At 41.4% G+C, this 15958-nt stretch overlaps 1 protein-coding gene across 1 annotated transcript in view; it reads right to left on the bottom strand.

Moving 5' to 3' along the window:
* Window positions 1-15958, bottom strand: part of LOC117462539 (collagen alpha-1(XI) chain-like) — a 79942-nt gene that overhangs the window by 40223 nt on the left and 23761 nt on the right. Inside the window, exons 8-27 of the mRNA XM_034104809.2 lie at window positions 14139-14426; window positions 12893-12955; window positions 11860-11901; window positions 11428-11490; window positions 8979-9053; window positions 8236-8319; window positions 6820-6876; window positions 6399-6452; window positions 6180-6233; window positions 5787-5840; window positions 5628-5681; window positions 4886-4939; window positions 4754-4798; window positions 3936-3989; window positions 3791-3835; window positions 2352-2405; window positions 1266-1310; window positions 875-928; window positions 755-799; window positions 39-92 (exon numbers count right to left, since the gene is read on the bottom strand). Coding sequence (XP_033960700.1) covers window positions 39-92; window positions 755-799; window positions 875-928; window positions 1266-1310; window positions 2352-2405; window positions 3791-3835; window positions 3936-3989; window positions 4754-4798; window positions 4886-4939; window positions 5628-5681; window positions 5787-5840; window positions 6180-6233; window positions 6399-6452; window positions 6820-6876; window positions 8236-8319; window positions 8979-9053; window positions 11428-11490; window positions 11860-11901; window positions 12893-12955; window positions 14139-14426 — 1338 coding nt within the window. The remainder of the gene's footprint in view (window positions 1-38; window positions 93-754; window positions 800-874; window positions 929-1265; window positions 1311-2351; window positions 2406-3790; window positions 3836-3935; window positions 3990-4753; window positions 4799-4885; window positions 4940-5627; window positions 5682-5786; window positions 5841-6179; window positions 6234-6398; window positions 6453-6819; window positions 6877-8235; window positions 8320-8978; window positions 9054-11427; window positions 11491-11859; window positions 11902-12892; window positions 12956-14138; window positions 14427-15958) is intronic.

Raw genomic sequence — 15958 nt, 5'->3', positions numbered from 1 at the left:
CGTATAATGGAAAGGTGGTAGTATGACTAAGATCTTACTTTTACACCGCGAGGCCCAGGGTAGCCGATGGATCCCATAGGACCATTGAAACCCTAAAGGATTGTAAAGAGTGTGATGTGATTGGTGAAGAGCATTGCAAACGCATGTTACTGTATTTTTGCTGAATTAGAGAATTTAGAGATACTTTCTCATTACATTACAATTTATTTGGTGTAACAATAACCCTCAAGAAGCAATGGACAAAGTAATGCACATTAAAACAAGAAAATGTAAAACCAAGTTAATTGGACAGCAACACCTACTGTTATATCCACTCGTCTACACCTACATGTTTGTAAAAACCAAATAACCACTTAAATCTAGCCATCATTATTTTATAAAGCACAAAAGTATCAATGTATTTTTATTATAATTATCTTTAATCCTACTCTATATAAAGCATTTTACGACATGTTATAACCTGGCAATCCCAGAAAGTCCCCAGATTAGCGGTTCACTGGAAATAATGAACACAATAGGCCAATTTAGTGTATTCTATTTCTGAGGCAATTGACCAGATATCATCTTAAGTGTGTGGTTATATTAAACCTCGCCCTAATGGCACACTTGCAGGCTAAACAAATGCTACATTTAATTATTTCCAAAGTCAGCCTCACCCAATCTTTCCCCCTTGTGCTTTAATGAATCCTTAAAACAACATACATTATATACTTCTTAATACAAATCTAAATAAACATCTTAACATTATACTTACAGCTGCTCCTTTCTCGCCTGTCGGACCTTCTTTACCGGGGTGACCCTGTAAAATAATTACGTTTAGCAGCATTGTGTCAATTGGTTTTGAATGACTTCAAAAGTCAGGCGTGTTACTTACAGGAGGGCCATCAGCACCAGAAAGGCCGCCCAAACCTAGTTTCCCTTGAGGTCCCTATAAATAAAAAGCAATAAATAAGACGTTTAACAGATAGAAGATGGATGAGTGTATACCTTAACAGTTTTATGAAGACTGCCAATCTTATTAAATAGCTGCAAAACCACAAATAAATTACTTTCAGTTCGGCAGAATAAGTGCTTATGCAGAAGACCTATTGGTAATATGTATATAGTGTGTGCGTGTGTCTATCCTTGTGTGTGTTTCCTGCTTTAGAGAAGCCAGCAAGTTAAGTGTATCTGTAGAATCACTTATGTCTGAAACAATCACTTATCGGTGCAGCAGAGTTGTGGTGGGAGGACATGAGGGGCGACTGGGTTCACTTTATACTCACTTTTTCACCAGGAGGCCCAATCGGACCTTGAGGACCACCAAGACCCTGAAAAACAATCGATAAAAGTCTGTTATCAGAACATTCAGCCACATTTTTGTTTGGAAGTGGAAAAAGAACACCTGTTTCGTCAATTTGGGAAAGTCAATTCCAATTTGAACGGTGTGCTGCATTTGTAATTTTCTTATTTCGTAATCTATGTATCTACTTCCTTCTTTAATTCAAACCATTTGTTTTTGTCAGTCAGGTTCTTCATGCTGCTTATTCAGATGAGCAGCTGTGGAAAGGGAGGTTCACTTTTCCACAGTCACTTTAAAGTCACACACTGTTCTTGAAAATTCACAATTTCATACCATGAAGAATAAAAAAAAGTCAAAATGAGCAAACTGTTATTTTTCTACAGGCCAATGCCTTCTCTGAAAGGCATCGAGCTGTCTCCGGCCAGCTTTAAGTAAAACAAAGTTATTTATTCAACCCGTATACCATCAGAGTACTGTAGGTCCCGACTAATGATTTCCAGAGGAATAACACCATCCTGTCCAGGCTATGTGCGTCAGCGGGACTGAAAGTCTTACCTGGCAATGATCGTTAAGCCCTGGCTACATTATTGGGAGGACTGTTTTGTATTAAAGATGACTCCAAAGTGGAATACTGTGCCCCCAATTGGAAGGTAATAGGGTTACGTGCTGTCAAATGAATACAATATGTCTCCTCTCAACTGGAGGGAGAGGAGGGTAACCGCAGAGAAACCATATTAGTGAACACTTGTAAAGTATTTTCTTTATTTTGGTGTCAGTTTTGTGAAATTCCCGATGAATTGGCAAGAACTTAAGGAATGAAGGATGGAGAGAAAGAAGAAAAAGGGAAGTAGAGCAAAATAAAAATATGACTTGACGAAACAGGAGTGAGAGTGATCACCTGAGTTCACACAATGGATATGGCAACAAGTGTGTAGCATGGAAAGGACAGACTGAGGCAGAGAGCAGAGGGGAGATGACAAGAGAGGAACTGAGACATGGAGCAGATGGGGACAGAAGAGGAAAGAGAGTGATCAGACAGGGTTTAAATAAATAGAGAAAATACACTTACATGTGGACCAGGATTACCCTGCTGCCCAGGAGGCCCCGGCTCTCCTTGTGGACCCTGTGAAGAACAAAGAAAAATAAGAGGATTCATTTAATACTTCCAAGAACTTCCATTTGATCAATTCGATTGCATGTTTTTATCTGCACAATTATTAAGACAGAAAGAATATTGTCAAAAAACTCAGATAATCTTGTTGAATACAGTCAAACACTAAATGAACGTTTCTATAAGGGCAATAAAAGGGAGACCTTAAACAGTCGTCGTGTGTCTTTTGTTGTTTTTCAAAACGGTGATACCATGTTTACGAAGACTTTGGATAGCTTAGATAGATTGGTTGAATTGGCTTTATCCAATCTGTGTCAAGAATTTCAAACAAAAGGAACAACTGGTGGGCAGTTACATGCTGCACTCGCCCCTGGGGAAAGCTGTCGGTTTCCTTACATTAACCAAAGTTGTTTTTAGTTCAAAGCCAGCACTACGATCTGCTGCCTGCTCAGAATCTATGTTTGGCTCTGAAATACAACTTTCTGTAAATACATGGCCTACAGAGCCAACTGGGTATGGATTCAAGTGTTACGATAGAAACTGGAATGGTAGGTTGTTTGGTATCTCTGTTGAGAATTAGTGACTCACAAACCAAACACACACAACAACAGACAAGACCTTTGTGTGCAGCAGTGTTCTCCAGCTGTTACAACAAACACCAAATACAAAAGCTTGATTCAGAGGCGTTTAGGTTCCCTGGGCCTTGGATGCCAAATGCAAAGTCAGCAATAGTCTGATAGTGAGTTAAAACATTTTGGTTCTTGTATTTAAAACATTCATATGTGAGCATTTATAAACCCATTTGGGAAGCTTTACTACTGTGGATACTTTTGAGTGTACTGCTTTGATGTTTTTATTAGAAATTGTAGAAATCAATACTCTAATGAGAAGCACAAGTTATTCCCATTGTTTTGTGTGTCTGAAACAGCTGCTTAATTCCTCAGCGCAATGACTCAATGACCACAGACAACGTAGGGGCTTGTGCAGCTGTCTTGACCAATGACATGTTACCCTCATTCATACCTCCCACTGAGACCTTCCAGGAAGCTGAACGCATGACGGAGCCATGCACAGACACACTTCCTGTTTCACCCCTTACTAAAGCTTGAGGTATCTCCATCATAGTGTTAGTCAGCAGGCTTTGTTGTGTAAGGAAAAGGTCGGACAACTCTGATGAGACACCTCCGTCTCCATCTACCATCTCTAATCAGCAAATGACCTATGGTCTCCTATACAGGGGTGAAAGGTCACTGACCTGCAATCGGCCTCCAGCAGGCCAAATTACACACGGATTGCTCAGGTGGTCCTCACAAATACGTGCAGGAAGACTTCCTTTCTAACAATCAGAGCTCATCCTCTCCCTGATAAATATACAAACATGTAAAAATGTTTCTCACCATGTTTCCTTTGGGACCAGATTGACCATCGGGACCAGAAAGACCCTAAAGAGATTAGAAATGTAACATTAGAACTCACCATCATTGAGATAGAAAACAAATGATGAGTAGTTTGAGAATTAGGTGATAAAGAGGTGTTACTTACACGCTGCCCACCAGTACCCGCAGACCCTCTGGGGCCGAGCAAACCTCGAGGACCCTGTATAGAAAAGACAAGCACAGATTTAATAAATATAATTAAAATAAGACTTTGACATATATTCAATCATGTTCTTTTCTATGACTGTGATTTGTATTTTAAAATATGCTGACAATAAAACACTGGTTTAAATGTGTGAAGCACTGACCCCTTGTGGCCATATATAGCAACTACATGTGTATTTAATGAGTAAGCATGAAAGCTGTTTCTTATCCAAACATCTTAAGTGTGTGTGTGGGTGTGGGTGTGTGTGTGTGTGTGTGTGTGTGTGTGTGTGTGTGTGTGTGTGTGTGTGTGTGTGATGAAATGCCATGCATCTATTTCTTAAAGTGTACCATGTTGTTTGGGGTATGACAGGAAGCAGCCATTTGTCATGCAGCTCTATGGTCCATTTGAACTGAACCAGGCAGTATGTGGCAGTCTCTCACTGGCAATGACTGATAAACACATTTCCCGGTTCTATTTTCTGATCTATTATTTAAAGCATTTCTGTCCGCTGAGATCAAAATTCCAAACCAAATGGTCCTTGCAGACAGGAATGTTGTCACGGTTGCAAGAGGAGAGGATGGTGAGGCTGTGTGTTTAAATAATTGCCAAACATGAATGTAGGGGATGGAATTAAGGGATGCGGCCTGTAGTAGCAAAGTAGGGGGAGTAACATGGTGGTCAAAGGGTCATCATATTCTCATTTTGTCTGGATTTAACAAGGTACAGTTTAGCAACTCTGTGCGATTCTGTGTTCCGATAATATTAAAATCACTTACACTCTCTCCAGCCACACCTCTCTGTCCAACCTGGCCATCTTCACCCTTTGGATAGCAAGAGAAAGAGTGTGTTATCAAGGAATGCGTTTACATGTTGAGTGTCGGCTATATGGTGACTGATGTACTACTTACTCTCTGGCCATCGTCTCCTGGAGAGCCTGGAGGACCTGAAGAGCCGAGCTCTCCCTGTAAAGAAAAGATCACAGAAGACGCACATCAACAAAGGGTCGGATGTAACAAGAGAGTCCACACGCTTGAACTCTTCAGCCGAGCAAGAGGAAAAGGTTTTATTTTAAAACATGTAATATGGGGGTCAAACGATGGAGAAACAATGTTTAAAAGTAAAAGAGAGAGCAACACGCGTGCCTTTAATCTACACTTCACCACAATTGGCATGGACCTATATGGTTTCAACTATTCATAGTGCTCTATAGGGCTCGCCTACCTTTTAGTAGCCCTGTAATTACTTAGTATAGATTAAGGCATGAAAGCCTGTCTAGAAATACCCATCTGTGATCTCCATCCTCTCTCCGAAAGCCCAAATCCCCAACACATCAAACTCAGCGCCTCCAGGCTGGTTAAATGCAGCCCGAGTGGATCTGGAGCCGGTCCCACCTTCATAAGTGGGTCAGACGCACGCCCTAATGAGTCATTCGGGTTCAGAATTCATATCTGTCGCCACTGGAGTGTACATGAGACGGATGGGAGGAGGCCCTGATGCTGATGTTAAGCACAGGCTACGGATTGGAAATGACTGAGTTCAATGCAGTTTTGTTTTAGATTATACAGTCTCTTATTTGTTGGAGACAGTTAAAGTCTGTTTGACCTCTGACTGTTCATTCAACACACTCACAATCTGTCTCCTCATACTTACTCTATGCCCCTTCTCTCCAGGAAGACCAGGGAGGCCGTCGAAACCTCTGTCGCCCTGAAACAGCAAAGTGAACAACCGTTAGCTCAATCTATCAGGACCTCTTCAGATGCATCCAACAGACACCCACTGGTTTATTGAAAAGCAGGATGTGTGCTTTACCTTGCCACCTCCCTCTCCTGGCATTCCTCGGGTACCATCGGCTCCGTTGCGGCCCTGGAGGACACACAGATATCATGACATGTAATATGGGAATCACGTTGAAAACATATTTAATTATCGTTTTGGAGAAAAGCTCCCTCTTCAAACTTGTTTATAGTTAGATAAACAGGACTTTATGAATTTACACAATACTGTAGAGGCGGTTATTGAATGCAGCTGACTTATTTCAAATCCAGCCATGTTTGAAACTAGGCTCCTCTCTTCGGGCACTGATTCGTGCACACTTATTGGCATGGAATATTAGAAATGTGAACATTTAAGCAAAACCTTCTGTGCTGGAGAATAAAATAAGCAATAAAGTGTAAAGACGGCCAGGTTAGAAAGAACCCTTACCCTCTTTCCTGCTTTCCCTGTAGGACCAGTTGAACCCTGAAGACCTCTGGGTCCCTATAGGGAAAACAAAGAAATATTTGTTATACAACTTTAACATTGAAATCTTTTGTTACAGATATGTAAAATAAAAAAAATTAAAAATCTGCCTATTGTACAAAGCAAGGAGTTAAGCCAATGTTTGAATATTTCCCTTGTATCATAAAATAAAACTCAACTCACCTGAGGTCCGGAGTCACCACCGTCACCTTTGAATCCGTTAGAACCAGGACCTCCCTATTAAAAATGATAAACAAACACAGACAGAATTAATTAATTATTTCGGCTGAAAAACACAGAATAATCTAGGTTTAACTAGCCGCTGATTTGCTTGTGTACTAAATCCTTTAGAACCCACCAAAGAAATGGCAAAAGTAAAACAAATCCAGTCATACAAGCAGGAAGAGGATGGCATCTGTAATAGTATGTGTATGTATGTGTGTGTTTAACGACATTTACAAACGATGGGTTGACTATTTCACAGGAAGAAGCCTTGATTGCCAAAATGTGTACATTCATCAACGGCGCAACAAATGGGTGCAACAGGAAGTACATCAAGATGTGTATGTGATTATGTGTGGACAGGTTTTCCAAATGTACTCACCACAGGTCCGTTCCTTCCTGTCATGCCCGCTGGCCCCGAAGGCCCTCTCATGGCAAGCTGGGGATCACACAGAAACAGCCCATAAACATCAGGTCAGCTAACAGTGTTGACACTCTGCCAAATGACGACCTGTCTACACCAATTTAATGATTTAGAAAACGATATTTGCGAAATTGGGAAAATATATGTTTTTGAATTAGTCGTGCAGCCTTGACTGCATCGTATAACTTTCTTATTTGCACTTAGTTTATTGGCATCCATTGAAGTTAATTACTGAGCGTCTTTAATCTGATGGAGATACTTTTTATATATTGAAAGCACTCAAAATAAATTGGCTTTATTTCTCAAAATGAAGACAAAGTACAAATTATTTATTGGATTATTCTTAAACCGCAAAAGGAATCTGCTATGGAGGTTACAATGCTATGTAGTTCCTGTACTACAGTTGTAATTGAAACTGACACATCATTTACTCGACTAAACTGGGCTTGAAACCAAAAGGAGAAAAGAATAAAGAAAATCAAACACTAATAAAAAGACAATTTATCCTCAGTATATTATATGCAAGCTTTACTTTGTTCTTGTTCAGGGTTTACCACTCTGAGTTTTTTTCCTGCTCATGGGCGACCACAGTCCTGGCCTGCCAAAACACATGTCTGGGATTACTAAAGGGGCATTTGCTAATTCAAGGGAAAGCACTGCATGCCCCGATTACACTTAACTTCCATTCACTTAGTTATTTGCATTGTGGCAGGTGTGAGGGGACATTTCCGGAGTGCAAATAGGTAAAAGTGAATTCAACATGTCAACAATGTGTTCCTTCAATTCCCTTTTAATATGACGTCTCCTGCCATGTTGTTCTTCCTGCTTCGGGGTCAAACCACTGGCATACAAGACAAATATAGAAAGGGTAACAAGTGCATTCAAGGCATGACCAAACGCTGTTTCACCATGTTGGCAGCCCTCCAGCTCCATAGAGTGTTGTGAACGTGTGAATATTCAGAGGTTGTGTAACATTTAATGATCTCCATGTGTTCTACTACAGTATAGATCACACCTTCCTTACAGCCGCATAATTCAGTCTGTTTTTCAAGAGTGCTACATGTATGGCTATCAGGACCTCTGGGGGAGCGTGAACATCTGGTGTGACTTTATATACTACCTAACCTGACACAGGTCCATATTTTGGAATGTAGAATATTTATAGGATGAGTGGGACTTGCGAATGTTGATTCGTCCTTTCATTTTTTACGACACTTTCTGGGCCATTTTGAATGTTTCTTTTATACACTTTTCTCTTTTTAATATACCACAGTATTTTCCTAGTCATTAAAAGCATTGTTTTTAAACCAAGGCACCGAGACTCATAGTAAAGTGTTCTTTAAACTGAGAAGGATGCACTTGGGGCGTACTTACCCTGGCCTGAGACAGGATAGCCTGAGCCTGAGCTTCCTGGGCTGAAACCACAGGTCCCTTGTGCGACTCACCACCCGCACGGAACTGAGAAGCACAAAACAAAACAAAAAACACAATTAAAAGCAAATTGACTTGTCTCCCTTTACAGAGCGAGACTTCTTATGGTCTCCCCTGGTGAGTGTGTGTTCAAATCATTTTCCTTTTTTTTTGTAAACCTGTAAAGCTGTCACCATGCCACACACACACATACATATGATGACATATGAGCACGGGCAGCTCACACACACACACACACACACACACACACACACACACACACACACACACACACACACACACACACACACACACACACACACACACACACACACACACACACACACACACACACACACACACACACACACACACACACACACACACACACACACACACACACACACACACACACACACACACACACACACACACACACACACACACACACAGAAATATGTGTCACCAAGCTTTCCAAAGCCTCAGTCACTGGTTCCACTCCATCGCACTGGCTGACATTTACAAGGTAAGTGATTTGTAACCCAAAGGAAATAAGGTTGTGGTCCTTTGGCCTGCTGGTGATGCTATGAGGGAAACTCACTAAATGAAGTGAGTCCACGGGCTAGTGCCTCAGATGAAGGGTGTATAGCATGTGAGAGGGAATAAGACAGACAGCCTTGTGGGCATGTGAAGGTGGCATGACTTACTGGAAGCATCAGAATGGTACCTGGAGGCCCCGGGACACCGTCTGAACCGGGCAGACCAGAGCGCCCTGGAGGACCCTAAAGAACCAGAGGAGGGACAGAGAGATGGTTTTTATTATAGGTACAAAGTCAGGTGTCCTGTGTTATTAGAATTCTGTTAGTCTCAAGTATTCTTATTAATCAGAAAGTAATGTGTAGCTCTGTTAATGAACCGGTAGGGGGGTGATTGTTGATTTTATTTGGTTTGTAAAGCACCTTTTGTGTGTGAAATGTGCTAAATAAATAAAGTTTGATTGATTGTTAAGTAACCAAACCAAAGTATTCAAAATTCCCATTAACTGAGAAAACGCTATTCAAAGTATTGTTTCGAACAATCTCATTCTTAAAAATAAATAACATTTATAAAAAAACATGTCAGGCCACCTTTATTAAAGTGACACTGTTGAAAGGAGGAGACAGAGGGATTGACACCTGGCTAATGGTACCAGGCCTAATTACAACCCTGTTTCTCCACACAGGGACCAAGCCACTGTGTATGGGTCACAAGCTCTACCAAGTGTTCTGCTGGAAGTCTTGAATTTGAATAATCAGCTATTGTTTTGTTGACGTGTATACCAGTGTGTAACATTGAAAGAAAGATGTAGCTACTGATGAGCAAGCCGTATTATTAGATGATTATGCTATTTTTCTATAATCCCTTGGAGGGTTTCCAGCTCGGCAAATTGAAAATAAGAAATCAGTATAGCAACAACAGTAACGGTGAAGGGACTGAGCAAATAATCCCTTCACAGCACATCCCTTCTTTATCTTCAACAATCATTTCAATGGGAAGGTTTTGTGCTACGGTTCAAATTGTTGTTGCTTAGTACAAATGCTAATACACTAATCCTACTAAAAAGACAAGGGATTCAATCACGAGTAAAGACAAACAATGTCATTTCATTAAGCTGGCCTCGGGATGTTGCCGCTATAATCCTCAGCCCATATTGGCAGTGCTAACTCTAGGAATAACACGTGTTAGCTTTCGGGTCAGAGCTTTGGCCAAAGACAATCGTATCATAAACAAACAATGTTGAGGTGTAAAAGCACATTTGGCTTCAGATCAAAAGTGATGGAGTCAGCAAAGACTTCAGGTTTCATCCTTTTGGGACTTTTAAAACTCTATACAACTTAGCAATCTATCCAAAAGCAAAATGGATGCATTAAAGAAGCTTATCCTGGAAAATAACAGTATACATTAACATTGAAACTTTACTGAAGAGGAGATTTAGATTTATTAGGACCAAAACGTATCTTAAGGATTAGGTCTAAGCCGTACCCGGTGTTTCCAGAGAAACCAGAATCTATTTAGCAGTCTTGTCATGTGCAGAAATCTCAGACTGCTCAAATTGATGCCATGTGTTCCCACTGCCTTTCCCAAGAGGTGGTAAATACTCTCCATGCATTGCTGTTACAGTAAGCATAGCGGCATCGAGTGTTCATGACAGTCCCACATGGCGGGGAATGTGGCCTTTTGGTGGAAAGGAGGGAGACGGTGATCATGAGAGAAATTAGCTGATCAAACGCAGGCGGATACTTCGCAACGGAAAACCACAAGACTACAGCAACGAGTCACTTCTAATGCCCCTGTCAATCCTCAGCAAGACTGTTTCTCATGGGAGGAAATGAAGGGGAGGGGGGGGACCAACACAATATTTTTTGATCACTTTAACCCTGTGGAACAATACGCCTTTTGTACAGGCAATGTCTGGCTGTCACACCAGAGGGAGGTGTGCAAGGGTATTTCTTATGGGTTGGCAATGAAAGCGTTAACCTCCAGAGACAGAATAGACAAGCTAAAAGGGTGATGAAAGAGGGGGGTGCGGGGCAATCATCACATCGGTGAATAACAATCTGAGATCCAGCCCTTTGGAGGCACTTATTCGGTGTCATCCAATCAATCAAAGGAACGAGTGGAATCCCACGCTGCTGGGAAACAAAGCATTTGAGAAAAGGTTGTCTCATTTTCTAGCAAAGTCCTTGACGGTCTCACAAGTCCTGCAGTACACCGACACAGCTGTTTCTCCGTTTCTTTCGTTGGTGTATTGACAGTTTATGGGCATCTCATATCGCTGCACCACTTGTGGCTTATCCCCCCTACTGCGACAGTGCTGAGCTGTATCCAATTATCTTGGCATTGAGACTTCACTTCACATCTTTCCAATAAAAGAAAAGAAAAAGAGGAATTGCTTTAAAGTTTACATTTCAGTAAGTTATGTGTCAATTATATAAAATGTTTTCTGGATGCCATACATCTGAATTCTAAGTTATGTGTGCACATACATTGTATTCTTCTTCTATCAAAAATATAATTAGTTGTCATATCTAAGTGTTCATGAGAAGCAGAAAGTTGGTGACTTCTCAGAAAGAAAGAAACTGTAATCAGCTGTGAAATGGATCTGTCTTTACTCACCCTCTCACCATGATCTCCTAGGGGACCTGGAGGACCCTGCGATCCTGAGGTACCAGGAACACCCTAAGACCACACACATAGACACATACACGTTAGCATATTATATCCCAAACTGCAGCTCACCAGCATTCCCACCACCAGCAGTGTATCAAGGACTCCACATGCACGGGCCAACAGAGACAGAGGGTTGAGAATGAAATATAAAATACACCCAACCCCCCCCCCCCCTTCTTTCACTCTCTTTTGCTCACTCTCACAGAGACACACATGTACACACAAGCACGCACAAATACACGTTTCGACTGTCTCTCCCAACTCAAGCTTCACTGGCGATCAGGGCTGATGCTCTTTCCATAAAGACATTTTTTTCCCTCTTTAGCTGTTCACCATCTGTGGAAGGCAGACAGGAGTGTGCGAGAACGTGATACTCACTGCTTGGCCGGGGGCTCCTTGGGGTCCTTCGACAAGCATCCCCTGAAAAAGGGAAAAGTGGATACAGTAGCATTATAGGGCAGCCTGTAAATCCAGAGGCAATGGAGAATTTGGGGGAAATTAGAGTCAGAGAGTGCTTTGGGTTTGAGGTTAAGGAGTTTACATATAGCTACAAGCGCAAGACGTCAACAGTGCCTCGGCAATCTGATGTTCTTTTCTATAATAGACGCGTGTTGTCAAATAATTGGACGAGAGCCTAAGGTGGTACAGATGGTCGGGAAGGAGAGACGATAACTGCAGCTCCTATTTCCGTCAATGTTTAGCCTATAGTGGTAAATTGTATAGGGTGGCTCTATAAAGAACATGTGTACTGCATTTAGTGTAGACAGAGGTAGTTCGACTATGACCAAGACATTGTGTTGCATCTCATCAGAATGAAAGTCTTAGTTGTGTAAGAAGTGCTTAAGGGGAATAAAGCTTGACAGTGCACTAAGTAAAAACATACCATGGATGTAAATCAGATTTGAAAAAAAGGGATTCTTCTATAGGTTTAAGAAAACAGAAGAGAACACACATTCCCCAGAAAATATGCATGAGAATCTGACTTTGGACTTGTATGGACGTATAAATCATTGTGAGCGAATGTTGGAAAGTATCAGTGGAATATAAAATCCAGTCAACAGTCATTTTGAAATATGGCTCTTACTGTATCTGAACTTTTTGTTGGCTAGATCAGCAGCCAAAATAAGCAGCACACAGAACAATAGATATATTTCTGCTAGCCTGATAGCATGTAGCAAGACAGACAGATAGATATATAGATAGATAGATAGATAGATAGATAGATAGATAGATAGATAGATAGATAGATAGATAGATAGATAGATCCTAGAGTTATGGAAGGTCAAATGTAGGTCATTATCTTAAAGCGTGAACTCATTCACCTCTGACAGAAAGTGTCTTTCAAAATGTGATTTAGCGTTAGCTGCTTGGCTTGGCATTTCTCAGAATGAAATTATAGTTTTTGACTTACGGGCTCAATGACGGCAGGTTCACCCTTCTCTCCTTTTTCTCCCAGGTAACTTCCTCCACCAAGCTGCAGACAAAAGACAGATCAGGTGAGCATTTTACACGGTAAGAGTCCGGACATTCATATCTAAATGTAGAGCAATGAAGGTCTAAAAGCCACACATGGAAATACTGAGAGAGCAGCAGATGCCCTGTCTTGTTGGGTGTCTCGTCTTTTTGTAGAAGTTATTTAAAATACAAATAACTGAGAAACCTCCATAAAGTGTGCTGCATGCTTTAAAGGATTGAGGCAGCCTTTTTTTATTTCTCCTGTTCAAAAGATACATCAAGAATCATTTGTGCAAGAAGCTATAATGTAGGCTTTGGGTTGACTCCTATTCATTAAGCTTCCTTAAAGCCAGGAACTACAAAAAGACCCCAACTGAGCACAACTGCCGAAGTGGTTACTTGACACTATCCATACAATGACTTCACATGAGAAGAATTCCCAAACCACCTAAAGCAGTGTGTCCGAAAACCACATGAATTTAAGTTTAGCCAGAAGAAGAGACTGAGAAAGTCATACACCAGGGCTGCGGTGTCCTGAGACTGAAGAGCACAGAGAAGAGAACACTAATAGAGTGGTTCATATTAACCAACGGCAGACCGATCTAAAGCCAACATCCAGACAGATGTCACTTCCTGCCTCTGAGAATCTGGATCCTGAGGCACGGAAGGGGGCTGGACACGAGCCATGATAGACACTGGCTCAGCAAAGATTTCTGTCTGGTGTTTAGAAGTTGATCTTGATGGATTTGATGAAAAAACATGTGCGAAGACTGTTTGCCACGAGATATTTCAAACAGATCATTGGTGTGATAATCAGGGTGGAGCGAGTCCTTGATAAACAGCACAGGTCATTGAGGTCAAAGGAGGGCGTGTCTGTGCTGACAGCTGGGTGAACATCTGTGTATCTGCTGGAGCCTTGGATAGACAAGGTGTGTGTGTGTGTGTGTGTGTGTGTGTGTGTGTGTGTGTGTGTGTGTGTGTGTGTGTGTGTGTGTGCGCTTGCCTTTGTATTTCTGTTTGGAGAATGTGCATGCACACTGCTCTAAGATATAACCAGATACCATTAGAAACAACAAACAATAACGGGCACCACAAACAACCTCTCAAAACAAAGGCCACCAGAAACTTCTCAATTGTTCCAGATTCCTGACTGACCACCACCTCCCCCTCCCAGGAACACTCCTCACCACCCAAGCACTTACATTGCTCTCTCGGATGTCTGTCTCAGCTGGAACACCAGGACCGAACTCCTCGTCGTACAATGCGGGTGTAGGATTGGCTTTAGCGGTGCCATAATCGCCATAATCACTATAGTCGTATGGCTTCTCCACAACCTCCTCTTTGTGGTCGTATTCCTTGAACTCATAAACATCAGGTTCTGCTTTCACATTGGGGTCAGATGGAGCAGGGGTTTCTGCCACAGCGGTGGGGTCCACTCCGACCTGCTCCACACCGGTGATGTAATCATCCACTATCTCCTCTTCATAGGTCTGGGATCCATCCAGGCATCGCAGAGAAGGAGTAAGTAAGATGGGAGGGAACATGAAAAGTCTGGTTAGTGAAACGAATGTACAGCTTCAATGTAAAGCTTCACATGTTTTCATAGCAAGATTTACAGTCTAATCATTAGTATTTAGCATTTAAGTACACTGAAATGATTGGACACCAAATAAGTAATTCCTCAAGACCTTAAAAGCCCACATATGTGAAACTAGAGTCCACATATGTTTTGTGAATCAGACAGGCACTGTTATTAACATTAACAACTCTAATCATATGTTATATTTATTTCTGCAAGGCAATAGGAATGGGAGATATCACAAACTAACGACACTTTGATGTTTTTAAAAAGGACAATAAAATATGGTACACCTACATATGGAAAAGAACAACTGTAAAAAAATATGCATGCCTTGAAATAGCAATATGAAAGCCTCGTGAGGTAATTCTCACATTAAAATCTTAAAACTTTAGCCAGAAGTTTGTATTTCTAAGAATCTATTTTTGCATAGTATCTGAGGTACTGAGAAAGCAAGATTGGACAGGAGCAATTTTTCTTTTATTTACAAGCATTGATTTCTCCGTCAACTGTAAACATCTTAGTGGGGAAGCGTTGGAAAATATGCTCAATCAAATGTGCTTTTGCAGTTAAAAGTTGTCTCAACAAAGTGTCCAGCTTTTTGTCCTTCTTTATATAATTACTTGACACAGTCTCAGGGCTAATTGTAGGTGAGACTCGAGGAGAAATAAAACAGACTGGTGGTAATGCTGCTAGGTTCAGGACATCTGCTATATATTTATATAAAACACGACTGCATCAAACCTATACTGAAAGCATTGTGTACATCGTGTCACTGTAGGTCTGTACTCAAAAGGCCCCGATGATATAGTCTTCAAGTTGTCCAGTCCTCAGTAATCAGACAAGTGTTCCAACATGGGACAGCATATGGTTAGTTTCCGTGGTTAGCCGTCTGGCTTGTCATTGTCAATGAATGCAAGGTCTCAAGCTGACTGAAGCAGCATTATCCACCTCAAGGTGCATCACAATGCACTCGGCAGGGAGCACACAGCCGTATTGTTGCAGTTTAAACTCCAAATGTTCCTCATTATGTTGTGTTTTATGTGATGGTTAAGCACACATTAAGATCTGCCAAATACAGGATATGGGGGAACCATAGGGGATGCGTCTGGGTACTGATTTTCCATTGGTTACGGTTCATTAGATGAAAACGTGTTCCTGCCTCGGTCTTTATCCGGACCCTGTTTGATGGAGGCTGTTTCTCATGGAAAGCAAGGAGTAGAGCGAGCAGTCTGAACCCGCGTTGGGTTCAAACCTCCAGAGGTGATCATAACAATCTGTTTGTAATACCCAAGCAGTTTTATTGACAATTCCCTTAGAAATCTAATTATATAAACAGGATTCTGGATGTGAAATGATAGAAATCAGGGATGCATGGCTATATTTCCAACATGGTTCCAAAGCTTTCTGATAAGACAAATGTCCAACATACAAATAATTCTG

Source organism: Pseudochaenichthys georgianus, chromosome 17 (genome assembly GCF_902827115.2).
Source record: "Pseudochaenichthys georgianus chromosome 17, fPseGeo1.2, whole genome shotgun sequence".
In the NCBI taxonomy this organism is placed as follows: Eukaryota; Metazoa; Chordata; class Actinopteri; order Perciformes; family Channichthyidae; genus Pseudochaenichthys; species Pseudochaenichthys georgianus.
This window is presented reverse-complemented; position numbering and strand designations above follow the sequence as displayed.